At 48.5% G+C, this 26,089-nt stretch overlaps 1 protein-coding gene across 1 annotated transcript; it reads left to right on the forward strand.

Annotated features, from left to right (window-relative positions):
* Positions 1 to 308: 308 nt before the first annotated feature.
* On the forward strand, positions 309 to 15,433 carry LOC132674640 (nuclear pore membrane glycoprotein 210-like). Its single transcript, XM_078435906.2, has 9 exons — positions 309 to 395; positions 2,142 to 2,204; positions 2,372 to 2,551; positions 5,371 to 5,451; positions 6,526 to 6,657; positions 7,767 to 7,925; positions 11,012 to 11,103; positions 12,718 to 12,892; positions 14,290 to 15,433. The coding sequence occupies exons 1-9, from the start codon at positions 309 to 311 to the stop codon at positions 14,467 to 14,469; spliced, it is 1,149 nt and encodes a 382-aa protein (XP_078292032.1). The 3' UTR covers positions 14,470 to 15,433.
* The last annotated feature ends 10,656 nt before the right edge of the window (positions 15,434 to 26,089 follow it).

Consider the following 26,089-nt stretch of genomic DNA (forward strand, 5'->3'; position numbering starts at 1 on the left):
GCCCCATTTTTTGAAGGATTTTAACCTGGATATGATGTGATCATTTTTGGCTCTCTCATTAGGGTCAGAAATCTGCTTTTTATTTCCCCCACTGGTTCTTGATATTGAAATCCTAGCTTTGCAAGCACTGAACCATTCACTGTCAACATCCCCTGCCCCCCATGACTGTAACACCACAAGCTGCAGGCAGCAAAGCCAGGGTTAGAGACAGGAAGCGCCGCTCTGGATTCACCCACCAGCTCTGTGGCGTACCCCACTTGCCCAGCCCCCAGACCACGTAGTTGAGATACATGCCTTAACAATACAACATGTCACTACAAGGCGGCGAAGCCCCGGCGAAGGCCAATGTCTACGTCTCGGACATTCAGGAGCCGTACGTCTGTGTGGTTGACAAGGTCAGTAGCCACTCCCTAAAGGCCCCTCGCTGCTGATTCACAGAGGCTGGGAGAGCGGTGTTTCTGTGGGAGTTATCTTCCTCGTGCCCTGTTTCTGAGTCCCTGTACCCAGCTCCGCCTGCCCCCCCACCCCCACCCCGCCAAGTTGCTTTGAGCTTATGATGTTGTCTCACCTCTGTCACTCCGCGTGTGTGATGTCAAGCAACCTCTGAGGTTATACTTCTTCCTGCCAGTCGACATCGGTAAAGCTCAATTGCGAATCCCGCCCGACGTCGTCTCCTCGTGAGCCCCGACTTGGGGATTCTCGGTCTCTAGCTGGTGTAGTTACTAACTGGCCAGGCATACCCCTTGCTGATGGTGAATTTTCTCCCTAGTGTGAGGGTTTTGGAATCTCATCAGCAAATGAGTAAACTGAGCTATGCCAAGTGCTTTTGCAAAAGGAATGCGTAATAGGTCTAGGCTTTTCTTTAACGTAAACAGGGAATTTTTATTACTGCAAGTACCTGAAGGAGCTGCAGCCAGGCTTATAGAGGGTTGCTGTCAGGTTCCTATCTTCCTGACTGGAGAGAATGGTTAGTAATTAAAAGGGGAATGTTCGAGCAGCTGAGAGTGCTTGAAAAGCCAATATTCTCTCACACCGCCTCAAATGTTCCTTCTGTGGTTTTACTTCCACTGGTCATTTGCTGATCAGAGTTCTACTTCTTCACTAAGCATTTCTGACTCTTGGTCTCTTAAAGTTCTTACTGTACGTATTATATGGTGCCAGATGTGAGCTGTTCAGTCAGTGAGCACTTATGGAACTCCTACTGTATGCCATTCTGGCTGTGTCTTTTCACTCTAACTAGATTCTTAATTCTTTAAGAGCGGAGAGCGTCATTTTTGCATTTAAGGATCCCCAAAGTCTCCAAAGGATTAGGAGACTAATCCTGATGCACAAAGCAGCCCCTGGGCCGACCGACCGCCACACGCCACACTCGTTCACTGCACAGGCTCTTCCTGTGCTCCTGCAGGGCGGGCACTGCGGGGGGTGCAGGACGATGGTGTTGGGCTTCTTTGTGCTGCAGAGACCAGGACATCCTTGTCCTTGACCCCCCACACCCCTCTTTCTTCATCTGAGAAGTTTTGAGGGCATCGAAGTAGAGCACTATTCTCAGGCAATTTATCAGTAGAAATTGGAGAAGTTCAGTGAAATGGAACATCTTGAAGGCACTGGAATGTAAACCTTGACATGCATCGGAATCCCCTGGAGGACTTGTTAACATATAGATTTCAGGACTCCCCCCCCCGCCCCCCCCCCACCACCCTGCCTCATTCTGGTTTCATAGACCGGGGTGGGCTGGAGAATGTGTATTTCTAACGATTGCCCGGTGACCCTGGTGCTGCTGGTCAGGGGACCGTGCCGTGAGAACCACTGCTCTACGCAGGGGTCTCACATGAATAAAATTGTCTTTCTTTTCATGGGGTTTCACATCTGGTGAAATGAAGCATCGTTGTAAACAACAGAACATGCCCCTGAGAACCACAGATCCTCAGGCCCATGGGCGGGCTGAAATCCTGGGGCGGGGGGGCACTCAGCCCCCCCCCCCCCCAGAGCTGGTCAGGACCCCAGGCCCTCGCCAGTCCCTTCTAACAGAGGAGGGATGTCCAGGCACCGTGCCTCCCTGAAAATATTCAGGGGTGAATTCTGCCCAGCTGCGCGAGCTTAGAACACGATGGCCCCCTTCTCTCTTGTGTCTCCACATGCAGGTCTTTCCCCCGTTTAGGTTGATACCCAGGAAGGTGATGCTGATCATCGGGGCTATGATGCAGGTAGGAACCAAAGGCCGCGTGCTCGCCCACCCCCACCCGTGGCCCCTGCCTAGCTCCAGGCTGGCCTGCCCTCCTGGGCGCCAGAGGGCTAAGATGGGGCGCTCCGGGCCCTGAGCTCTGAGGATGAGGCGGAGGCTGATGGGCACTGCTATTTCTCCCTACGCCAGATCACCTCGGACGGTGGCCCCCAGCCCCAGTCCAACATCCTCTTCTCCGTCAGCAATGAGACCGTTGCCGTGGTAAACAGTGCCAGGCTGGTGCGGGGGCTGGCCTTCGGCAATGGCACCGTGTCTGGGGTCGTGCAGGCCGTGGACGCTGAGACCAGCAAGCTTGTCATCGTGTCTCAGGTAACGAGCGTGGGCTCCACTGGACGTGGGTGCTTCCGAAGCCTCCCTGGGCATGAGCCCTCTAAGTGCTGGGGTGCACTGCGCCCCTCAAGAGCTGGGGTGCTGGTCAGCTGGGATGGGGAGGAAGTCTGTTAACTGAGTTCTGGCTCTGCTCATGAGGACCACCCCTCTCTGAGGGTCCTGCTTCTGCCCTCTGAGTCCACAGCCCCTGTCTGCCACCTGACCACCCACCAGTGCCAGCCTAGCCAACTTGGGGGCCCCCAAGATCGCTCAGAATTCTCCAGACTGAGTCTCCCCAAGTGCTCTTTTTTTTTTTTTAAATGTTTGTTTTTGAGAGAGAGAGCACATAAGTGGTGGAGGGGGGGGGGAGAGAGAGAGAGAGAGAGAGAGAGAGAGAGAGAGAGAGAGAGGATGGATCCAAAGCAGGCTCTGTGCTGACAGCATAGAGCCCAACATGGGATTTGAACTCACAAACCGTGAGACCATAACCTGAGGTGAAGTCAGACGCTTAACTGACTGAGCCACCCAGGCGCCCCTCCCCAGCTGCTCCTTAAGGGACAGAGCCTGGTCTTCAACCCCATCCCTGCCCTGGGGACATTCCAGTGCATGATGGTCACGCAGCCTGCAGCTCTCTAGTTCTCTCAGCACCCCTGCCCCAGGGTGTCTACGGCTACCCTGTTTCCAGACGACGGTCCTGAGGCACAGCTAGTGGGCCAGGGCTTGGGGACATTCTGATGGAAAAGGGGTTACTGTTAGTTCCGACACACTTCGTGGATCTCAGTGTGTGTTTTCAGGGGCGTGCGTAGCCAGGCTGCTCTAAGCATGTGGACGATCGGACATCAGTAGTGTTTCAGACCCGGAGTTCTATTTCCAGGAGAAAAGGAGACCCTGAATCACGCAGCAATGAACTTAAGTTATCCCCCAAGCCTCTCGGCTGGACTCGGGGACTTTTGCTAAGCGCTTTTCTGGATCAGCAGAGACAATGGAAGGCCGAGCTAGGGGAGTCCTCCCCACAGGAGGGTCTTCCTGCCCCTCATTAGCGGCACTGACACTAGGCGGGTGAAAGTCGGTTTCTAAGTCCGATAGTTTCCCTTGTTTCCCAGGGGGTAGAGACCTCACCGGGGTCCGGAAGGGAGACGGGAGATGGTTTCCACCTCCTGAGCAGGGCTCAGAGTGCTCGGATTCTCCCTGACGGTGCCCTGTGGAAGCGTCTCAGGGGAGACTGCAGCGTGGACATGACCGTGCCAGAAATCTGGGCTCTAAGAAGAGCATTGTTTTGTGTAACGTGACTGTGGACAGCCTTTTCAGAACCCTGTCACCCTGCTCCTTGTCCAGCCTGCAGGGCCCCCTGGAAGGAGTCCATGAGCTCCCATGAGCTCATAGCATCTGAACACAGGGCACCCAAGGGAGCTGGCTCTGTGCACTGCCCTGGAGATGTGCCCTTCTTCCCTGTGGCTGACTTTGATCTGACATTGAGTTCATTGATTTACTCCTGTTTGCCCGAGTTTCAGTGTCTCTGCAAGTAACCGGTTAAGCCACAAAGTCTTTGCATCGTGGAGGTAGATGCCCTGATTGTACCTATTGATTTTTATAAAGACAAAGTGTCGGGAATGTGAAATCTGCCCTGTGGCATACAGCAGGATTCAGATAGACGTCTTGCAGGAGAAGATGAAGGACCAGATGAAGGACAGGCTCCCCACTGTCTGTATGGAGCCCAATGTGGGGCTTGAACCCATCAACCGTGAGATCATGACCCGAGCCGAAACCAAGAGTCGGACGCTCAATTGACTGAGCCACCCAGGCATCCCACTTCTCTTTGTGGTCTGACCTCGCTGGGCCACCTCTCTCCGTGTGTCTCTCATTGGGTGGGGTGGGAGAGGAACTGGGGGAGGGTCTGGCACCCCTGGGCAGGTGGAGTGACTTTGCCAGCAGTTCCATCTGAAATCCATCTCCTAGAGCCCAGGCAGGCAGTGGTTCAGCCTGAGGCCCACGTGTCCACAAAGTGTAGGGGGTTCTGCTCAGAAGCTCCCAGTTCATCTGTCTAAACCAGATCATAGAATCAGCACCCATGGCCAAAGCATGGGCCAGGACTGGCAGAAGGAGACTGGGCAGTGAAAGGGACAAAGGCAAGGAAGAGAAGGAAGAGAATGGATGTTTATTGAGTACCTACTATATGCCAGGCATTAGCCCGGATCACAAGACACAGGGTGAGCTCAGTATATAAAAAAGGCTTAAGGGTTTTAGTAGCCTGGGTTCAACAGAGTCAATAGCACTATAAAGAAGCCTGATAAGGTTAATCTTTGACCAGATTGACAAGAGTATAGACTTCAGAATGAAGGAGAATATACAGTCTGCTCTAACCAGACTCTATCTGTATCCTGCATTTATCCCAACACCCTGATCATTGACAGAGAGTAACACATTAGATTTAGGGTCGGGAGCATCTGGACTCCTGTCTTGTGAGGGCCACCCAACCTAGAGAAGAACAGTGTCCGGTCACTGCCCCCTAGTCTCTCTGGTGCTGACCCGGAACAACTCCATCTAATAGGTCTGCAGGCTCAGAGGACAAGGCTGGGAGCCCCAAGGGAACGGGAGGAACAGTGGCCAGATCTGTGTGGGGTGAGCCACCCACAAAACCAGGCTGCCTTGGGAAGAGGAGGGTGGTGCTGGACATCCGTGAGCACCTTCCAGCCATGCAGCTCCCAAGCTGGCCTTGGCAAGAGCCTCCCTGTTTGGAGGGGTCCCTTGGTGAAACACCTGTTGTTGGCTGATAGTACCCCCCTGCCCCAGCCAGCCTGAGCCCAAAGCCCTTTCCCTAGGACCTCGTGGAGGTGGAGGTGCTGCTTCTCCAGGCGGTGAGGATCCGTGCCCCCATCACTCGGATGAGGACGGGAACCCAGGTGAGACGGGGACCCCTCCAGCACCTGCTGCCAGTGTCGCTGTCTGAGCAGCCCCCTGGCGGGTCTCAGGCTCCGAGTTCTGGTTCAGGCTGAGCTTGTGGGGAGTGGAAGTCGCTGCTAGGTCGCTGTTTCCTCTCCTGCTCAACCCCCGCTCATCTCTGGGGTCAGACTGAGCTTTAGGACGGAGCCCTACCGTTTCCTGCTCTAGGCCTAACAAGCATTCTGTGTGTTCTCGCTCCCGGTGCAAAGCCCTCGTGGGCATAGCATTTACCCCTCTCCAGTTCTGGGTCCCCCTCCCTCAGCACAGTTATTGAGTGATGCCTGTGTCTCCCTCCCCCGAGTCTGTCACCCTTCCACACCTGGAATAGCACCTGGCAGGGAACAGGAGCCAATGCTTGGATAGCAGGACCTCAGGGCTTTCTGTGCGGTGACTCATTTGACACTCATCAAAGCTGTGAGGTGGCTCCTGGTGTCAGTCTCTATGTTACGGGTGGGGAAATGAAAGCCTAGAAAGCTTATGGCCTCTGCCCAAGGTTGCATGGCTAGTAAGTGCCAGAACTGGAAGTTGACCGAGGCGGCCTGGCATGGAGTCCGTTCTTCCCGTTAGCGGTATTGCCTCCCCTGGTGGGCACTCAGGAAGCACGGGTTGAGGGAGCCCGTGAACCCCACCTGTGCCCATTCCACGTGAGCAGGGAGCCCCTGCTAGATTGAGAGAGGAGCAGAGGCACAGATGGCAGGGTGGCCTGGGCTGGGCTGCCCGGGGGCCTGCAGGCCCCCTGGAGCTGTAGGGGGCCACGTCACCAAGGGGGTCTGTCAGCCAAGGTGAGACGCCGTGCACAGCTCAAGAAGGACCGCGTGCGGAGGGGCTGGCTCTGTCTCTTGTTTGCTCATTTGCTATTTCACCAGAGCTTCTCGCCCCTGTGCCAGGCCCTTCTCTGGTTAGGGAAGAAGGGCCCCCATTGCACAAAGGAGACAGGAAAGCGCCCGGGCTGCTGGAGGTGCCCAGGGCTTGGGGGGGGGGGCACTCTTGGCGGTGGGACTCTGCTGGTCACGGGCCTGGCTTCTCTCCTGCAGATGCCTGTTTACATCACTGGGATAACCAACAGCCAGAACCCTTTCTCCTTTGGCAATGCCGTGCCGGGCCTGACCTTCCACTGGTCTGTCACCAAGCGGGACATCCTGGACATCCGAGGGCGGCACCAGGAGGTAACCCCCCCCCCAGGGTCCCCTGCCCCCTGCATGCACCGGCGTCCGGAGCCGGGAGGGTTCTCCCCACGTTTCTGCACGTGAGCTCTGCCCCCTCCCTCCCAGGCTGGTCCTGGCCCTGTCCTGCTCTCTCTCAGGGATTGTTGGGACACCTTCTCCCAGATCCTGCCACCGCACTGTCCACCCCCCACCCCCAGTGACCTGCCTCCATTCCCAGTCCTCTCGTGACCAGGAATATGGGCTCCTAGCTCTCCCTCCTTCCCGGTCCCGGACTGCCTGCAACCCTTTCCACTTTAAGCACATTCTTGCTAAGTGCCAGAGAGGGGCGTTGTGGGTAACCCGCTTCAGAAGGCAGCCTTGTGGGGAAGTCACAAAAGTTCCAGGCCGTCACAGGGTCTTGGTCAGGGCCCCTACTCTGTACTTCTGACCTTCTTTCTGAGGCCATGCCTCACAGCCCTGGGGCTTTTTCCAGATTTACCCCAGAGGGCAACCACCCCCGCCCCCCTCCCCTTAGCGCTTCTTAGAGGGACCCTGGCCTCTCCTCAGACCTCAGAGCTGGACGAGTAGTTATAACCCCCTCGTTGTGTTGACGAGCCCATACGGAAGGGACATGCCTGTCTGGCCCAGGGAGCCAGTGGGGAAATGGGACAATGGGACCAGGTTCCAGCCCTGGTGACTCTAGTCTGCCCTCCCTGGGTCATACAGGACTCGAGTGTGGGGTGGTTTTGAGAGGTTTCTTCTTGCCTTGTCTGTGCATGGGGGGGAGGGTCCTGTCTCCAGTGCCAGGGGCTTCCTCAGACTGTTTCCATAACACGGACATCCCAGAATAGAGGGTCCCTTCGTGGAAAACTGCCAGGTCTAGCAAATACCTCTCAGTTCATCACCCACCCCACATGCTAAGGGCTCTGAGAAGCTCTGCCCGCCTGGGTTGGGCCAACATCCCCCACATGCACCCATGAACTTCGTGAAACTCTGCCTCCCGCACCCGTGACAGGTTAGCGGGCCCTGGCTGGAGTGGTGAGGCGACGGCCTTTGAGAACAGGCAGGTGGATGTCGGGGGGACTGGAGCCCCTGGCCCTCCCTGAGAACCTATTTGGTGTCCATCCCAGGCTTCGCACCGGCTCCCGTCACAGTACAACTTTGCCATGAACGTGCACGGCCGGGTGAAAGGCCGGACTGGGCTGAGGGTGGTGGTCAAGGCTCTGGACCCCGCTGCTGGACAGCTGCACGGCCTCGCCAGAGAGCTCACTGACGAGATCCAAATCCAGGTGAAGGACAAGTGGGCAGAGGCCGCCGTCAGAGGGAGAGGAGGTGCCAACCCAGCAGCCTCTCCCCCTGGGGACCATTTGGGGGCACATCAGCCCTTCTGCCACCCCACACCTGAGGAGTTCTCGGGCTGCAGGGGAGCCCGCAGATGGGGCTGCCTGAGGGCATAGGGTGGGGGCGGGTGGCTGGCAGTCCAGGAGGTCCGAAATAGCTTGATGTATTCCCTAAAGAGCGGGTAATCCTGAGCTGGGAGGAGTCTGAGGCACCTTCATGGTAGAAAGAAGCCAGAGAACTGTCTGAGTGGGGCATTAATTGAATTGTCTGTGTTTATTTCGCAAACACAGACCACTTACCAGAGGCGGACTTGCCATTCCCCAGTCCCCAGTGTTGCCTCACCCGTGAAGTGCCTCCCGAAGCCTGTGGGGCAGGCGCTGTGGGCGTTGCTGCTTGATGATGAGCCTGAGGCCTTAGGGGGGAGGGGTCAGAGTGTGCCCCCAGGTTGCAGTGAGTGGGTGGTGGGTGCTGAAAGGCCTGGAGGGCTGTGCTGTGTGTACGGCCTGGGAGACGGTGTGACCCATCAATTCACAGATGGAAACCGAGCCTCAGAGAGGGAGGGGGCCTGCTCCAAGCCCCCAGAGGAGCCCCACTGAGTCAGGACCAGGAGCTCAGCAGTTTTTCTCCCACCCAGGCCTCAGTGCCTGCATCTCTCTCTCCAGTCTGCCCTCCTCCCTCCCCTGACTATTGGAGCCCCTCAGTGAAACTAAGGCTCTGGGACCCAATAACTTCTGGGATACCTTAAATGGCAAAGAAAAATTGGGGGTACTTGGGTGGCTCAGTCAGTTAAGCGTCCGACTTCAGCTCAGGTCATGATCTCACGGTTTGTGGGTTCAAGCCCTGCGTCAGGCTCTGAGCTAACAGCCCAGAGCCTGGAGCCTGCTTCGTATTCTGTGTCTCCCGCTCTGTCTGCCCCTCTCCCACTCATGCTCTGTCTCTGTCTCTCTCTCTCTCTCTCTCTCTCTCAAAAATAAACGTTAAAAAAAATTGCAAGAAAAAATTGAAAGCAGCTCCTGAACGTGAGAAAAGAAACAGATCAGGTCCCCTCTTCAAGAAGAAATAAAGCATTTTCTAACCTAGGCGCCTACCTAGTCAGGGGTAAAGATTTTCAAAGAAAGAAACTGTCATTTACCAACCCCCCTCACCTCGGGCTGCATATGTGTGCATGCACACACACACAGACACAAACACACACAGACACGTAACATACATACGCATGCAGAGACACAGACACGTATGTATACACAGATAAATACAAACACAGACACGTGCAAATAGATGTTCTTCCCAGTTAAAAATGAAAGCATGTCTGGCACCTCCTCATTGGATAAAGACGGGGCTTTGCAGCCTTCGAATTCTGTGACCTTGCATGAGTCACTGAGCATCTTTGTGCCTCAGTTTCCCTAGCTGATAGCAGTTGGAGGTTTGGGTATGTCAGAGACTTAGCGATGCTGGATCCAGCCCACAGATGTATTTGATTTGGCTCATTCTGTGCTCTGAAACCATTTTTATTTGTTGCGAACATTGAAAAATAGGAAGATGTATAAAAATCCAATAGGCAGCTTGTCCTGAAGATACATGGCATTTTTCCACATGTGCCCAAATCAGCAGGAGATGGGAAGCAGCCCCTCCTGGCCCCATTGCCCCCCGCTTCTCCCCGATGGTGAGACCACCTGTCAGTTGCCATTGACCCTGGTGCTTGCATTATTCCTTTTCTTAAACTTGAGTTAACAGGAAAGTAATATCTCTCTTGCACCTTAATTTACCTCTAAAGAGGGACAATAGGGGCGCCTGGGTGGCTCAGTCACTTAAGCATCTGACTTCGGCTCAGGTCGTGATCTTGCAGTTCGTGAGTTCAAGCCCTGCGTCGGGCTCTGTGCCGACAGCTCGGAGCCTGGAGCCTGCTTCGGATTCTGTCTCCCTCTCTCTCTGCCCCTCCCCTGCTCATGCTTTGTCCCTCTCTGTCTTTCCCTGAAAAATAAACATTAAAAAAAATAAAATAAAGAGGGACAATAAAGAATATGCATTTAAGACAAATAGGAGTTAGGAGGAGACATTTTTGCATGTACTTCCTGTGCAGTGCATGCATCCGAGTCAAAATCAGGCTGCTCCACTCTGGGTGCCACCTGCCTAGTGGAAGGACTCCCCTGATGCCAGAACCCCATCTAGCTCCAAAGGTCATTTATCATTCACCATTTCGGAAGTGTTGCCACGCACATTGCTACTGGAATCCTGCGGCTCTTTGAGACAGACATGGCAAGGATTATTAGTTTTAGACCCATTTTACAGATGAAGAAATCTAGACTTACATATACGATCAGAACATAGCAGTGCTGGGAGGGAGGGAGTTTTCTTGGAAAACCGAGCCCTTGGGATCCAGCCAGTCTGATCAGATCGGAAGCCAGTGTGGAGCTCAGAGCTGTGCTCAGCATCCAGACCCGGATGCCAAGGAAGGTCCTTCCAAGGGTTCCTAGAGAAAGGGACTTGGAAGGGTGGTGGGCAGTTAGGGTGCATGTAGGGAGGGGTCTGGAGTTACCATAAGTGCAGCAACCATGGGCTGGGGAGCCGTCGAGGGCCCCGGGGCTCCTGGGGAGCGATGATCAGATTCACTCGGACATTACCAGGTTTATCATCTGCCCTGGTTCGCCAACATGCCCCGTACCCACACTGTGCGGATCCCGCAGGACCGTGGCAGGAGGGAGTGAGATGGGGGTTATTCTGAGATGGTCACATTGAGGAGCAGCTGAGCAAGACCCTGGGTCCTGTAACTCTCTATGCTGCCTTCCATGCCCAGAGAGACGTCCCCACCACCGGGAATCTGGGGAGGGGCCCGTGCTTCCTGGCTCCATGAAGCAGATGCCGTCGGGGCCTCTCTTAAAAGTCAGCCCTCCCCGTCCCATCCCCAGCCACCTGACAGGTGCTGGCAACAGTGATCCTCCTGTCTCCACCCCGTTGGTCTCCCTCCCTGGAGGGGAGCTGGTGCCTGGCCGTGACTCCAGTCGCATGACAGGAAACAAAACTCCCTCCACTCTAGGTATTGGAAAAGCTGCTGCTGCTGAGCCCTGAAATAGAAGCAGAGCAAATATTAATGTCGCCCAACTCGTTTATAAAGCTTCAGACAAACAGGTACGTGACTCAGCGCTTGTTTGCAGCTGGGCCGAGACGCTGCGCTCGGCACCCGACGGCTCATTTGTCAAAGTTGTCAGGAGCCGCGGGTGCTTCAAGCGAACGGCATCTTCCTGGGCTTGAAGTGGGTGCGGCTTCTGCATTTCCCCCTCCCTCCGCCATGGATGTCATCTTCTGCTGTTCCACATCACGTGTTCCCAAGGGTCCTTCTTATCTTCCCCGTAGCCTCGAAAGGTTTGAATGCCCACTGCTCAAACCCGCTACCTTAAAGGGAAAGAAGTGCTACCTTGGAAGAGTTAAATTTTCAAATGCCCCTTTGTCTTCAAGGCTTGCTGTTCAGTGTGAATAATTCCTGACCCAGCAGCATGGGCATCACCTGGGAGCCGGTTAAAATGCAGACCCCGGGCCCCACCCCAGACCTGCACGTAACAAGACCCCCACTCGATGGGGATGCACATCGTTGTCTACAAGGCACAGGTGTAAAACACCTCTGCCAATGTCATTCCCACCTTGCATTCAAATGGGGCGCCTTTGGTGGCAATGACTTGCACGTGACCTACAGTTGCACGGTGGGGCAGGGGCTGTAAGGACCACAGGAGTGCTCGCGTGTTCCGTGGAGCGCACACATGTGGTGGTCATTCGTGCACGTGTCTAGATGCCAGGCTGTGTGCTAGGCTCTTGGAACAGGTGCATGACGTGCTGGTGGGGAAGCGAGAAGTACGGCACGAGAAGAGGACAACGAAACAAGGTATAACGGTTAAGCCAAGGCCCAAAGAAGGGCCTTCTGTGCAAGGATTTAGGGGAGGCCTGTCTGAGATAGTGAGGCTTGAGCTATTAAAGGATGAAGAGGAATTCTGCAGGTTCCCAGCAAGGGGTTACTGATGGGGGAGAAAGTTGAAGCAGAAGCAGTAACATTTACTTTAAGGTCATCTGAGGAGGGCCTGTCGGCCTGCACGCAAAGAGCACTGGGAGGGGGACAGGCCCTGGGGGCTGAACACCTTTGCTCCCTGCTGTTTCTTTGTTCTGTAGTAAGCCTAAAAGAGAGTATGAAACACTGAGATGTGTCTCCCACCCAGCCCAAACCACTTTCTGAGCCAGCAGCCCATTTTCATCCCGTTCCCTGCCCTTGGAAACAGGACAGGGCAACACCATTGCTTCCCTTTCACAGCTGGGGAGACGGAGGCCAAGAGAGGAGACATGCAGCTGTTTGCGGGGCATTGGGACTGCACTCAGCTTCTGCCTGGCGATGGTCTTTCACTGTGCCAGGATGCCTTATGGCAGCAAATGGGGAAGTTTGCCCCAGAAACCATCTTTGACAGCATATGTCCCATGCAGCTGATGAGAGGAGCTCAGGCCTCAACCTCTTCTCCCAGAAGCAGCGCCCTCTTTGGAACCATCGGTTTTGCAAATTAAGTTTCCCGTGGGTGACTGATGAGGCTGAAGTTGAGCTGAGCACCCAGGTCCTAATGCACAGTGGGGCTAAGATCAGGCCTTTTCCTTCTCCCAGGAGCCATCGGGAAGCCCAGATGGCTGGATCTCAGGGCAGGGATTTCGGGCCCCTTGCTGTGACCCGCTCCCACACTCTGAAAAACCGAGTCTGCTTTTTTTCCAAAGGGACGGAGCAGCATCTCTGAGCTACCGTGTCCTGGACGGGCCGGAGAAAGTTCCTGTCATGCATGTTGACGAGAAAGGCTGCCTGACGTCAGGGTCCGTGATTGGGATGTCCACAATCCAAGTGACTGCCCAAGAGCCTTTTGGGGCCAACCAGACCATCCTCTTTGCTGTAAAGGTAGGTTCATGCTTTCCTGCTTTTTGGAGTAATAAAAGCAATCGTGTCGAGGTAAAAAAAAAAAATCTCCCCTCGCAGGTATAAAATAGATCTATCACCTTCCAGCTGAGAAATTGTAGGTAAGAATTTATTGAAGAATAACTTGGGAGCAGAGGTCCTAGCTGAAAAGTTCTAGCATCTTCTAGATGTCAGAGCAGAAGATCCTTGGAGATGGATTGCAGTGGCCTCATCTCATAGATGGGGAAACTGAGGCCCAGCGAGGCCCGTGATTTGCTGGGACCAGCACCCATGTCCTGACTGGGCAGCCGGCACCTGGAACGTGATAGGTGCCTATGCACATTGACTCCATGTGCTGGGCACCCGACACAGAAATGGTTGCATTATACATGTGGCAGCATGTGCAGTTCAGTGACCCATTTTACAGGCAAGGACACTGGGACTCACCATGGAAATGACTCGCTCAGTGAGTCACTTCAGTGGTGGAGAGTCAGGGTCTGGTCATCCGGCCGCATCACGGCGCTTCCCATGTCCCTCTGCCCTCCGTGCTCCGTGGTGACGGGGACTTTCTCCTCCTCGAGCACCCTCGGGTCGGGTCCCCGGAATTTCCTTCCACTATCTCGTCATAGCCACTTTCTGAATCCTGGGTGACAGACAAGATACATGACTTCACGTTCGAGATTTTGCCGTGGTCACAGATCTGTTTCCTTAATTAATGTCTTCTTGTTTCCGTAATTAATGCCTGGCAGGGAACCTTCAGCCTGGTTTTTGAGTCGGTGAAAGCAGCTTCCTGCTCATCCTACCTCAGCAAGTATGTAGTGAGCACCAGCTGAGTAGAGGTCGCTGCACCCGCCGATCTTTATCCAAGAAATTGGGTCTTCTGAGCGGAGCTAACTTTCTGGCCAGGATAGATTTTACCCGGAGTTGGAGGGCCAGGGCTGCTCTCCCTGGAGCTTGGGTTTCTGGGCTCTGGGATTCTTTCCCTGGAGCACCTGTCAGCACGTCGTGGCTCCTGGTTAATACTTCCTCTGCCGTCCAAGTGGGCATTACTTCCACTTTAAACACCCAGAGAGCCAGGTTTTCGAAGGAAACCGAACATCGAAAGCCCAGGGGGAATTTTTGCCAATGTGAATAACGATCTAATTTTTCAAAGTCATGGGTTTTGACTATTGTAGATTGGGGGGTTTTCTTCTAGTGAGGCCAGCCCACTGTGTGGGAAGGTGGGATTCTTGTCGCTAGGTTGGGACGCTTAGCGGACCAAGGCCTTTTCTCTTTCCATGACCCCTGAGTCGATCAGCCTCCCGATCCCTCCCGAGGCGGGCCCCACTGGGGGCAAGTGACTCCTCCCTGGGAGGCTGGTCCCCAGGGCAGTCATCACCACACCTGCTCACTGTCCCCAGGTATCTCCTGTGTCTTACCTGAGGCTCTCCATGAGCCCCACCCTGCACACCCAGAACAAGGAGGCTCTGGCAGCCCTGCCTTTGGGAATGACCGTGACCTTCACCGTCCACTTCCGCGACAACTCCGGAGATAGCTTCCATGCTCACAATTCGGTCCTCAGCTTTGCGACCAACAGGTAGGGTGTGGGTGAGGCTCTTCTCCCCCGTGAAGATGTGTGTCAGTTGTACTTGGATTTGATGTATGGGGGTGGCTGAGTCCACTAGACCCTCCGTGCCACTGGAAGGAGAGCTTTGTTCCCTGCAGTCTTGAGGAGGGAGCGTGTCGTGCTTGCAGGACCCCAGGGGGAGCACTGGGCTTGGGCAGGAGGCAGCGGTGAGGGGAAGGCAGGGCACAGAGCCTGTACTACCGCATGGCGGGAAGCTGTTGGCGATGTCCCGTGGCAGGCCGGAGGTGAGACACAGGTGTTGGGGTTTGTGATAAACTTTGGTGTACCCGTGAAAGCCGACTGCAGGGGAGACGTAGCCACCCTGGCCATTGCACTGGCCCTGTGATCAGCGGATGCAAATCAGTGATCACAGACTTTATAAAAGTTGGTCAGAGCAAGGCACACACATTCCAATGCTCTGGTGCCGGGGAGGAAGGGGTCTGACCTTCACTGCATCCCCTTGTGGGTGTACAGGCCTTTCCACGTGACATCTCGCTGACTCCTCACTGCCGCCTGTTTGTAGAGGCCCAGAGAGGTCAAGCCACTTGCTCAGGGTCACGCGGGCTTTGAACACCAGGCTCCACATGAGGTTCATTTTGGCTGGCCCTGTAAATACCCCAACAACCTGGGGTTTCTTTTTAATGTTTATTTTTGGGAGACAGAGCGTGAGTGCGGAGGGGCAGAGAGAGGGGGACACAGAATCCGAAGCAGGCTCCAGGCTCCGAGCTGTCAGCACAGAGCCCGAAGCGGGGCTTGAACTCACAAACCGGGAGATCATGACCTGAGCTGAAGTGGGACGCTTAACCCACTGAGCCACCCAGGGCCCCACCATCAGTCTGTTTTAATTAGACCTCCAGGCGATTCTAAAGGTTGAGAACTACTGCCCCCCGGGGGCATGCAGACTAGCTCAGAGGAGGAGAGAGAAGCATCAGGCATAGGAAGAAGGATGGCTTGGGCAGGGGTTCTAGGGCCTATGGGGGGCAGCTACCTTATTTTGAAGTTTATTTGCACATAATTACTTAGACCTCTTATTTTCAGAGGGGCTGTTTTTTCCTACAAAGCCATTTGACATAATTTTTGCTCTGTGAGTTTCAAACTAATTTGAAGCTATCCTTTAATCATAGATTTCGAGGAAAAAGAAGAAAATAAATCATATAATGTACAAATTAATGTATAACTTTCTTATTATGAACACGTAATACAACAGACTCATTTGATCAAATTAGAATTACAGAACTTGACTCCTTAAACGGAATTGTGGTTTTATCTTCCACCTAGTACTACACACACACACACACACACACACACACGCACACACCAAAAAGAACTTCTTTGTTACTTTAGCTGATAGGATTCAAGTGCATATTTAAACAATTTGGGGAGTGGGGGTAAACATATACATGCTTTTGTTCCTAACTTGTATATTGCCAGTCCTTTCTGTTTTCTAAAAAGTATTTTATTGTGATACTTAAATTTTCTTTGTATTCATTAGATCCCATATCCAGAGTCCTTGTCTGTGAGTATAGAAAGGGCTTTTGATTGTTGGTTTCCACTTTTTGGTCTTGAAAGTAGTCCTACAGAAGCTTTCAGCTGAGCTGAATGTCTGCAGAATTAGTTGAGGTGTCAGAACATAGTATATATTTCCTTCATGTTGAAAGATCTTTTAATTTATTGAAAGAAAAATTCAAATCATTCAGATAATTAATTTTCAAAAAATGGAGACTTTTTGCCTTAAGTTTACATATTTTCAAGATCTTATTCTACATGAGTATTGGTGCTTTGTAACTTCTGAAAAATGGTACTCTTTAAGATAGTGATGTGATAAAATCATTGTTTCATGGTACTTGTCACAAATAACCTTCCTTCAGATTGAAACTGAATCTTCTTTCTCATGTTAGCTATTTCTTTGTTGAAAGCACCATAACTTTAGTTAAACAGAACATGAGCTACTTTAGTACTGTTTGTTCAAAAATCATGTATGACGATTTGTTGACGTGTTGATTCATGTAAATTGGGTGCATTGTAATTATCAGGGAACACTATGAAAAATTATATGCGAACAAACTGGACAACTGGGAAGAAATGGACAAATTCCTAAACACCCACACACTTCCAAAACTCAATGAGGAGGAAATAGAAAGCTTGAACAGACCCATAACCAGCGAAGAAATTGAATCAGTTGTCAAAAATCTCCCAACAAAGAAGAGTCCAGGACCCGGTGGCTTCCCAGGGGCGTTCTACCAGATGTTTAAAGCAGAGATAACACCTATCCTTCTCAAGCTATTCCAAAAAATAGAAAGGGAAGGAAAACTTCCAGACTCATTCTATGAAGCCAGTATTACTCTGATTCCTAAACGAGACGGAGACCATTACGAGACCGTTTACGAGACAGAGTAAAAAAAGAGAACTACAGGCCAATATCCCTGATGAATATGGATGCAAAAATTCTCCATAAGATACTAGCAAATCGAATTCAACAGCATATAAAAAGAATTATTCACCATGATCAAATGGGATACATTCCTGGTATGCAGGGCTGGTTCAACATTCACAAATCAATCAAAGTGATACATCACATTAATAAAAGAAAAGATAAGAACCATATGATCCTGTCAATCAATGCAGAAAAGGCATTTGACAAAATTCAGCAATATTTCTTAATAAAAAACCTCGAGAAAGTCGGGATACAAGGAACATACTTAAACATCATAAAAGCCATTTATGAAAAGCCCACAGCTAACATCATCCTCAATGTTTTTCCCTGAGCTTTTTCCCTGAGATCAGGAACATGACAGGGATGTCCCCTCTCACTGCTGTTGTTTAACATAGTGTTGGAAGTTCTAGCATCAGCAATCAGACAACAAATGGAAATCAAAGGCATCAAAATTGGCAAAGATAAAGTCAAGCTTTACTTTTTGCAGATAACATGATATTATACATGGAAAATCTAATAGACTCCAGCAGAAGTCTGCCAGAACTGATACATGAATTCAGCAAAGTTGCAGGATACAAAATCAATGTACAGAAATCAGTTGCATTCTTATACACTAATAATGAAGTAACAGAAAGACAAATAAAGAAAGTGATCCCATTCACAATCGCACCAAGAAGCATAAAATATCTAGGGATAAATCTTTTTTTTTTTTTTTTTTTTTTTAATTTTTTTTATTTTTTAATATATGAAATTTACTGTCAAATTGGTTTCCATACAACACCCAGTGCTCATCCCAAAAGGTGCCCTCCTCAATACCCATCACCCACCCTGCCCTCCCTCCCACCCCCCATCAACCCTCAGTTTGTTCTCAGTTTTTAACAGTCTCTTATGCTTTGGCTCTCTCCCACTCTAACCTCTTTTTTTTTTTTTTTTTTTTTCCTTCCCCTCCCCCATGGGTTTCTGTTATGTTTCTCAGGATCCACATAAGAGTGAAACCATATGGTATCTGTCTTTCTCTGTATGGCTTATTTCACTTAGCATCACACTCTCCAGTTCCATCCATGTTGCTACAAAAGGCCATATTTCATTTTTTCTCATTGCCACGTAGTATTCCATTGTGTATATAAACCACAATTTCTTTATCCATTCATCAGTTGATGGACATTTAGGCTCTTTCCATAATTTGGCTATTGTTGAGAGTGCCGCTATAAACATTGGGGTACAGGTGCCCCTATGCATCAGTACTCCTGTATCCCTTGGATAAATTCCTAGCAGTGCTATTGCTGGGTCATAGGGTAGGTCTATTTTTAATTTTCTGAGGAACCTCCACACTGCTTTCCAGAGCGGCTGCACCAATTTGCATTCCCACCAACAGTGCAAGAGGGTTCCTGTTTCTCCACATCCTCTCCAGCATCTATAGTCTCCTGATTTCTTCATTTTGGCCACTCTGACTGGCGTGAGGTGGTATCTGAGTGTGGTTTTGATTTGTATTTCCCTGATAAGGAGCGACGTTGAACATCTTTTCATGTGCCTGTTGGCCATCCGGATGTCTTCTTTAGAGAAGTGTCTATTCATGTTTTCTGCCCATTTCTTCACTGGGTTATTTGTTTTTCTGGTGTGGAGTTTGATGAGCTCTTTATAGATTTTGGATACTAGCCCTTTGTCCGATGTGTCATTTGCAAATATCTTTTCCCATTCCGTTGGTTGCCTTTTAGTTTTGTTGGTTGTTTCCTTTGCTGTGCAGAAGCTTTTTATCTTCATAAGGTCCCAGTAATTCACTTTTGCTTTTAATTCCCTTGCCTTTGGGGATGTGCCGAGTAAGAGATTGCTACGGCTGAGGTCAGAGAGGTCTTTTCCTGCTTTCTCCTCTAAGGTTTTGATGGTTTCCTGTCTCACATTCAGGTCCTTTATCCATTTTGAGTTTATTTTTGTGAATGGTGTGAGAAAGTGGTCTAGTTTCAACCTTCTGCATGTTGCTGTCCAGTTCTCTCTAGGGATAAATCTAACCAAAGATGTAAAAGATCTGTGTGCTGAAAACTATAGAAAGCTTATGAAGGAAATTGAAGCAGATGTGAAGAAATGGAAAAACATCCCATACTCATGGATTGGAAGAATAAATATTGTCAAAATATCAATACTACCCAAAGCACTCTACACTTTCAATGCAATCCCAATCAAAATTGCACCAGCATTCTTCTCAAAACTAGAACAAGCAATCCTAAAATTCATGTGGAACCACAAAAGGCCCCGAATAGCCAAAGTAATTTTGAAGAAGAAGAACAAAGCAGGAGGCATCACAATCCCAGACTTTAGCCTCTACTACAAAGCTGTAATCACCAAGACAGCATGGTATTGGCACAAAAACAGACACATAGACCAATGGAATAGAATAGATACCCCACAACTAGACCCACAAATGTATGGCCAACTAATCTTTGACAAAGCAGGACAGAACACCCAAAGGAAAAAAGACAGTCTCTTTAACAAATGGTGCTGGGAGAACTGGACAGCAACATGCAGAAGGTTGAAACTAGACCACTTTCTCACACCATTCACAAAAATAAACTCAAAATGGATTATGGACCCGAATGTGAGACAAGAAACCATCAAAACCCTAGAGGAGAAAGCAGGAAAAGACCTCTCTGACCTCAGTCGTAGAAATTACTTACTTGACACATCCCCAAAGGCAAGGGAATTAAAAGCAAAAATGAACTACTGGGACCTTATGAAGATAAAAAAGCTTCTGCACAGCAAAGGAAGCAACCAACAAAACTAAAAGACAACCAATGGAATGGGAAAAGATGTTTGAAAATGGCATATCGGACAAAGGGCTAGTATCCAAAATCTATAAAGAACTCACCAAACTCCACACCCGAAAAACAAATAACCCAGTGAAGAAATGGGCAGAAAACATGAATAGACACTTCTCTAAAGAAGACATCCGGATGGCCAACAGGCACATGAAAAGATGCTCAATGTCGCTCCTCATCAGGGAAATACAAATCAAAACCACACTCAGATACCACCTCACGCCAGTCAGAGTGGCAAAAATGAACAAATCAGGAAACTATAGATGCTGGAGAGGATGTGGAGAAACAGGAACCCTCTTGCACTGTTGGTGGGAATGCAAATTGGTGCAGCCACTCTGGAAAACAGTGTGGAGGTTCCTCAAAAAATTAAAAATAGACCTACCCTATGACCCAGCAATAGCACTGCTAGGAATTTGCCCAAGGGATACAGGAGTACTGAAGTATAGGGGCACTTGTACCCCAATGTTTATAGCAGCACTCTTAACAATAGCCAAATTATGGATAGAACCTAAATGTCCATCAACTGATGAATGGATAAAGAAATTGTGGTTTATATACACAATGGAGTACTACGTGGCAATGAGACGGAATGAAATACGGCCCTGTGTAGCAACATGGATGGAATTGGAGAGTGTGATGCTAAGTGAAATAAGCCATACAGAGAAAGACAGATACCGTATTATTTCACTCTTATGTGGATCCTGAGAAACTTAATAGGAACCCATGGGGGAGGGGAAGGAAAACAAAAAACAAAAAAAAGAGGTTAGAGTGGGAGAGATCCAAAGCATAAGAGACTCTTAAAAACTGAGAACAAACTGAGGGTTGATGGGGGGTGGGTGGGAGGGGAGGGTGGGCGATGGGTATTGAGGAGGGCATCTTTTGGGATGAGCACTGGGTGTTGTATGGGAACCAATTTGACAATAAATTTCAAAAAAATTTTTTAAAAATTGGGTGCATTGTGTTGCCACTGTATGTTTTTACAAAGGATTGAACAAAACATCTTTGAGGAAATTTGAAGAAAAAAATAAAAGAATGTATATCAAGGGTTGGTGATGGGTGTTTTTTTTTTTCCCCCAGGGATGTTGAAACCAAGCAAAAGAAACAAATTTTATGTGTTTGTCATCAAAGTTACATGTACACAAACCTTAAAATACCAGTCAGCAGTCTACAAGAGTCAACAGTATGTTTTCCTACAGGCAGCCACTTTCAACCTTTGCTGCTTCGTGAGTTATTTCGTCATTTCTCAAAACAACTTCTCATGCTACCTTGCAACTTTTTACTCTTGGGTGTTACCTTTGACCACAGTGTTTTTAAAACAATCTGTTTATGTATCTGCCTCTCCCACTATATGGGCCCTTCGATAGTTCAGATATTAAATTTCTTTATATCTCCAACTCATGGTGGTATTCTGTAGCCTCAGTCGATGAGAAATGAGGGCACTTTGTCTTAAGCTGTTTTCAGTGATGAAGTTCCAGACATGTGTTTCCCAGTACACCATGGCCACAAGCTTCATGACCACTTTACCTGGACCGAAAGTGCAAAGCCAGGATGCAGTATAGGACACCAGCTTCTCAGTATAAACTGACCCTGCTAATATTAATTGGATCATTTTAGGAAATGCCCTACAAATATGGGACAGCATCTTACACCATTCTCAGTTCCTTAGGTACATCTTTTAACTAAGGGAATTGATTCTGGAACTGGATTTGTATCATGTTTTAGAGTAAGAGGTCAGAAGAGTTCTTTCCTCTCCTACTATGTCCATGCTGTGATTTTTTTCTGAGCACTCAACTCATCCTGTATTCTGGCTATTGCACCTATTTCTTCTCTAGACCAGCAGTGAAACAGGGGACCATGTCTGGAGGACATCTCTTTTTGAACTTGCGCATACAGGTTATGGATTGCCAACTTGCTGATGTTAAGAACATTGAAAATATAGGGGATTAAAGTGAAATATAAAAGGACATTTTTTTTCAATCATTATTTCCCAAAGTGACCAGTTTATGCCTGGTTACAGAATTAGGTTTGACTATCCAGTTTCCTTTCATGCAGTGCCTATAAGCACTAATTTATGGTGTCTTTAATTATCAATGTATTTTTCAACTGGTTATCAAAATTTTGCATTTTTTTGAAACCCAAAGCTCATTTTACATAAATGGTAAGGGAAAGAGTTGAGTAAGAAATAAATTCATGAACATAGACAAAAGGAATCTAGAATTTATCTTTTACTGCTTAAAGCTCTTTCTGAAAAGAAATTTTCTGAAAGTCATTTCTGGGTTAAATTCTGAATAGATCTCATAAGTTTGACTTTTGCTCTATGGTAATAGAAGCTCCTTAGTAAGAATGGAGGATCTGAAAGAAGTGTTTAGTTCACATTTACATGGGATGAAATAATGACCTTTGTCTTTCTCTTCCTATCTGCAGGAGCATGTGCAGTGGCATCATGGGGTTAGGGTTCGGTTCCCGGAGGTGGCAAGGGGAAAACAGGCAGCTGTGCAGTGATCTCCAGGGCAGGGTGAGTTGGGGGCAATGTGAGGGTGCCGGTCAGCCTTAGGATTTGGGTTCAGGCGTTGGTGGATCCTGTGGGAAAGGCTTATGCTTTAGCTGGGGATCCCTTTCTGGAGCTCCATCCCATACATGAAAATGTCATGGTGATCTTCCCCCTTCTTCCCTGACAAGATTTGCGAGGTCACGGGCCTCAATTCCATTGATTCCTCAGAGCTAGGACGAGGGACACCTAAGGCCAGAGGCAAGGCTATGGTTGGGGTAGGTCCTGGGCGGAGACATGATCCAAAGCAACAGCAGGCAGTGGTTCCCCAGGATGCCTGAGATGAGGGGAGGTTCAGGTTGCAGTTCAGGCTGAGAGCTTGGGCTCGGGGGCCGGCCAAGTATGTGGGCAGTGTGTAGGACTGAGTTGAAACTCCCCTTCTGTAGCCCCATCATTGCCTTGGAGGCAGCATGGGGAACATCTTGGCTTCTCACTGAATCATTCTGTGCCAGGCTTGGGCCCTGATTCTGTTCTTTTCATAGATCTAGCGCGTGGGAACCCTGAGGGAAAAATACATTGTTAGGGTAGGTGTATTTCTGGGACACAGCACACCTCAGGGTTCCCCTTGGCATACCTGCCTTCTTGAATATATGGAATCAGAGTGTGACCCAGTGGGTGGATGAGAATTCCCCTCCCTGTACTTACATGAGCACAGAAGGTGATTGTGAAAGACAAGTGCCTTGATCACTGCAGTGTAACCCCTGTACTTCCCAGTGTTATAACTAAAGACTCTCAGTCTTAGTGACATACACTTCAAAGTTTTCCCAACATAGAAAGGGTTAAGGGCATTTCTGGTTTTACCAGGCCCCTTACCCAAATTAGTATTAATTGGATTCAAAAACAAAGAAAGATGGATTGAAATCCAAATAGAATTAATTTAAAACACTTTGACTTCAGTGGTCTTTTGGAAACAGAACTATTATTTTAACATGTTTATTGAATATATTTGGCTTACACTTGTGAAAACAGACAAACAACAACAATAAAACAGCAAACAAAGTTTTCCTGGGCTAGGTTTAAATAAGGAAGGGATGTATCAATATAACAGGTGTCCCTGGTGGAGAACCTCATCATTGATTACTTAAACGTGTATCTATGGGTGCCTATCATTTACAACAAAATAGTATTATATACAAAGAAAAAGAAATCTGTCTAAAACTATTTTTTTATTCTTTAATTTTTCTCTGTTCTCTGTTAGTAACTAATTTCCCCCTTCCTGTCCCCAAAGGTTTTCTGTTAAGTTTCTCAAAATCCACATATGAGTGAAAACATATGATATCGGTCCTTCTCTGCCTGACTTATTTCACTGAGCATAATGCCCTTCAGTTACATCCATCTTGCTGCAGATGGCATGGTTTGGTTTCTAGAAGCACATTCAGCAATAGCCAAATTATGGAAAGAGCCTAAATGTCCATCCACTAATGAATGGATGAAATAGATTTGGTTTGTATATACAATGGAATGCTACTTGGCAATAAGAAAGGCTGAAAGCAACCATTTCATGTGTACAGGGTTAAGGAGTTTCTCCTCATGCTTAGGGGAAACAGCATCAGTGCATGCGTGCTGGGGGTAAGGAGTTTCTCCTCAGACTTGAGGGAAACAGCACCAGATCATGTGTGCTGGGCATCAGGAGTTTCTCCTTAGACTCAGCGGAAAGATCATCAGTTCATGCGTGCTGAGGGCATCTTCTCCTCAGGCTTTGGGGAAACAGAATCAGTTCATGTGTGCCGTGAGTAAAGAGTTTCTCCTCAGATTTAAGAAGCCTCGGAGCTATAGATGTAGGAAGAATGGAAGTTCCTGTGGTTAGACTTGACTTAACTTCTTGCCCTGAGAAATGGTTTGATTTTGAATAGATAAATTCTCTCCATGGTTTGTGATGTATAGGTATAAAGACTCCAACTAATAATTTATTGCCTGTATGAGCTGAGGCACCAGGAAGGCACGTGACCCATTTCCCCTTAACGTTTACCTATATATTTTTAAATGCTTGATATTTTACCTTCAGAACTTTCATGTGTTGCTGGTTTAACCTCTTGATACTTATGGAATATCTAACTATTCCTTTGTTAAAAAAAAAGAAGTAAGGAAAGGAATAAATAGAGGAATAAAGAAAGAAATAAAAGGAAAGAAGTAAAGAAAGAAACAAGGAAATAAAGAAATAAAAGGAAAAGAAAAGAAAAGACCAATCCTTACAGAAAGATGAAATCCTAAGTATCTCTTGAATTTCCTCATGCTCAGAGAACCAACAGCTATGTTTTTAGGTAGGTCCTTAAATTTGTACACACTTCTAAAAAGGTGTCTGGAGGTTAAAATAGTGAAAGTTTGAATAACTGAGTTAATGTTGTAATGGGAGATTACATTGCAGAGAGTTAAAATATTTACTGTTGCACCATAAAGAATAAAATACCTAGGAATTATCTTAACCAGGAAATAATAGCTCTGTACTCTGAAAACTGTAAACACTGATGAGAGAAATTGAACACAACACAAACAAACGCAAAAATATTCCATGCTCATGGGTTGGAAGAATTAATACAGTTAAAATATCCACACTACTGGAGCACCTGGGTGGCTCAGCTGGTTGAGAGTCTGACTTCTGCTCAGGTCATGATCTTGCAGTTCATGAGTTTGAGCCCCGTGTCAGGCTCTGTGCTGACAGCTCAGAGCCTGGAGTCTGCCTTGGATTCTCTGTATCCCTCCCTCTCTGCCTGTCCCCCATTTCTCTCTCTCTCTCTCTCTCTCTCAAAAATAAATAAACATTTAAAAAAATGTCCACACTACCTAAAGTAATCTGCAGTTTCAGTGCAATCCCTATAAGATGCCAACAGCATTTTTCACAGAATCAGAACCAATAATCCTAAATTTTGTATGAAACCACAGCAGACCCTGAGTAGCCAAAGCAATCTTGAGAAAGAACAAAGCTGGAGGTATCACAATCCCGGATATCAAGATACATTACAAAGCTGTAGTAATCAAAACAATATGGAGCTGGCACAAAAAACAGACATGGAGATCAATGGAACAGAATAGAGAGCCCATAAACAAACTCACATGTTTATGGCCAACTAATCTATGATGAAGGTAGTGGGGAAAAGAGTCTTTTCAATATCATTTATTGAATGATATTGGGAAAACTGGACAGCTACATGCAGGAGAAACTCGACCATTTTCTTATACCATGCACAACACTAAACTCCAAATGGATTCAAGACCTAAATGTTGAGACCTAAAACCATAAATCTATTAGAACAAAGTATAGGCAGTAATTTATTTTGACGTGGTCTGTAGCAGCATTTTTCTACGTATGTCAGAGAACAAAAATATATTATAAAATGGCTCTCATGGTGTCTTGTTGTTTAGATACTGTCTTTAATCCTATTTGCAGCATTCTTCCCCACTGGGTCATTTGGGCAACCTGTCGACCTGTTTACAGGCTGGGAGGGTCCAGCTGAGGCTAACTAGGGGCCTTTGCAGCCCCCTGAGGACCCTTTGCTGATTTGCTATATTAGAATCTATTCTCCGAAGTAGAAAAGATGTATCTTATCACAAAGGCCAATATCCTCATTTTTTCTTACTATTATCTTCATTTAACAACAAAAAGAAGCAGGAAACAGCAAAATATTAAGATAATTGCAAAATCACTTTCTTTCGACTCTAAGTTCTATGGAGGCCGAGACGATGTCTGTTTTGTTCTCTGCTCTACCTTCATGGCCTCACAGAGCACCAGAGTCCAGGCATACTTAGGAAATGTTTGTTGCATGAATTAATGAGTGACGGTTGTCCAGGAAAGGATGGTGAAGGC

Source organism: Panthera onca, chromosome A1 (assembly GCF_046562875.1).
Source record: "Panthera onca isolate mPanOnc1 chromosome A1, mPanOnc1 haplotype 2, whole genome shotgun sequence".
NCBI classification, from domain to species: domain Eukaryota; kingdom Metazoa; phylum Chordata; class Mammalia; order Carnivora; family Felidae; genus Panthera; species Panthera onca.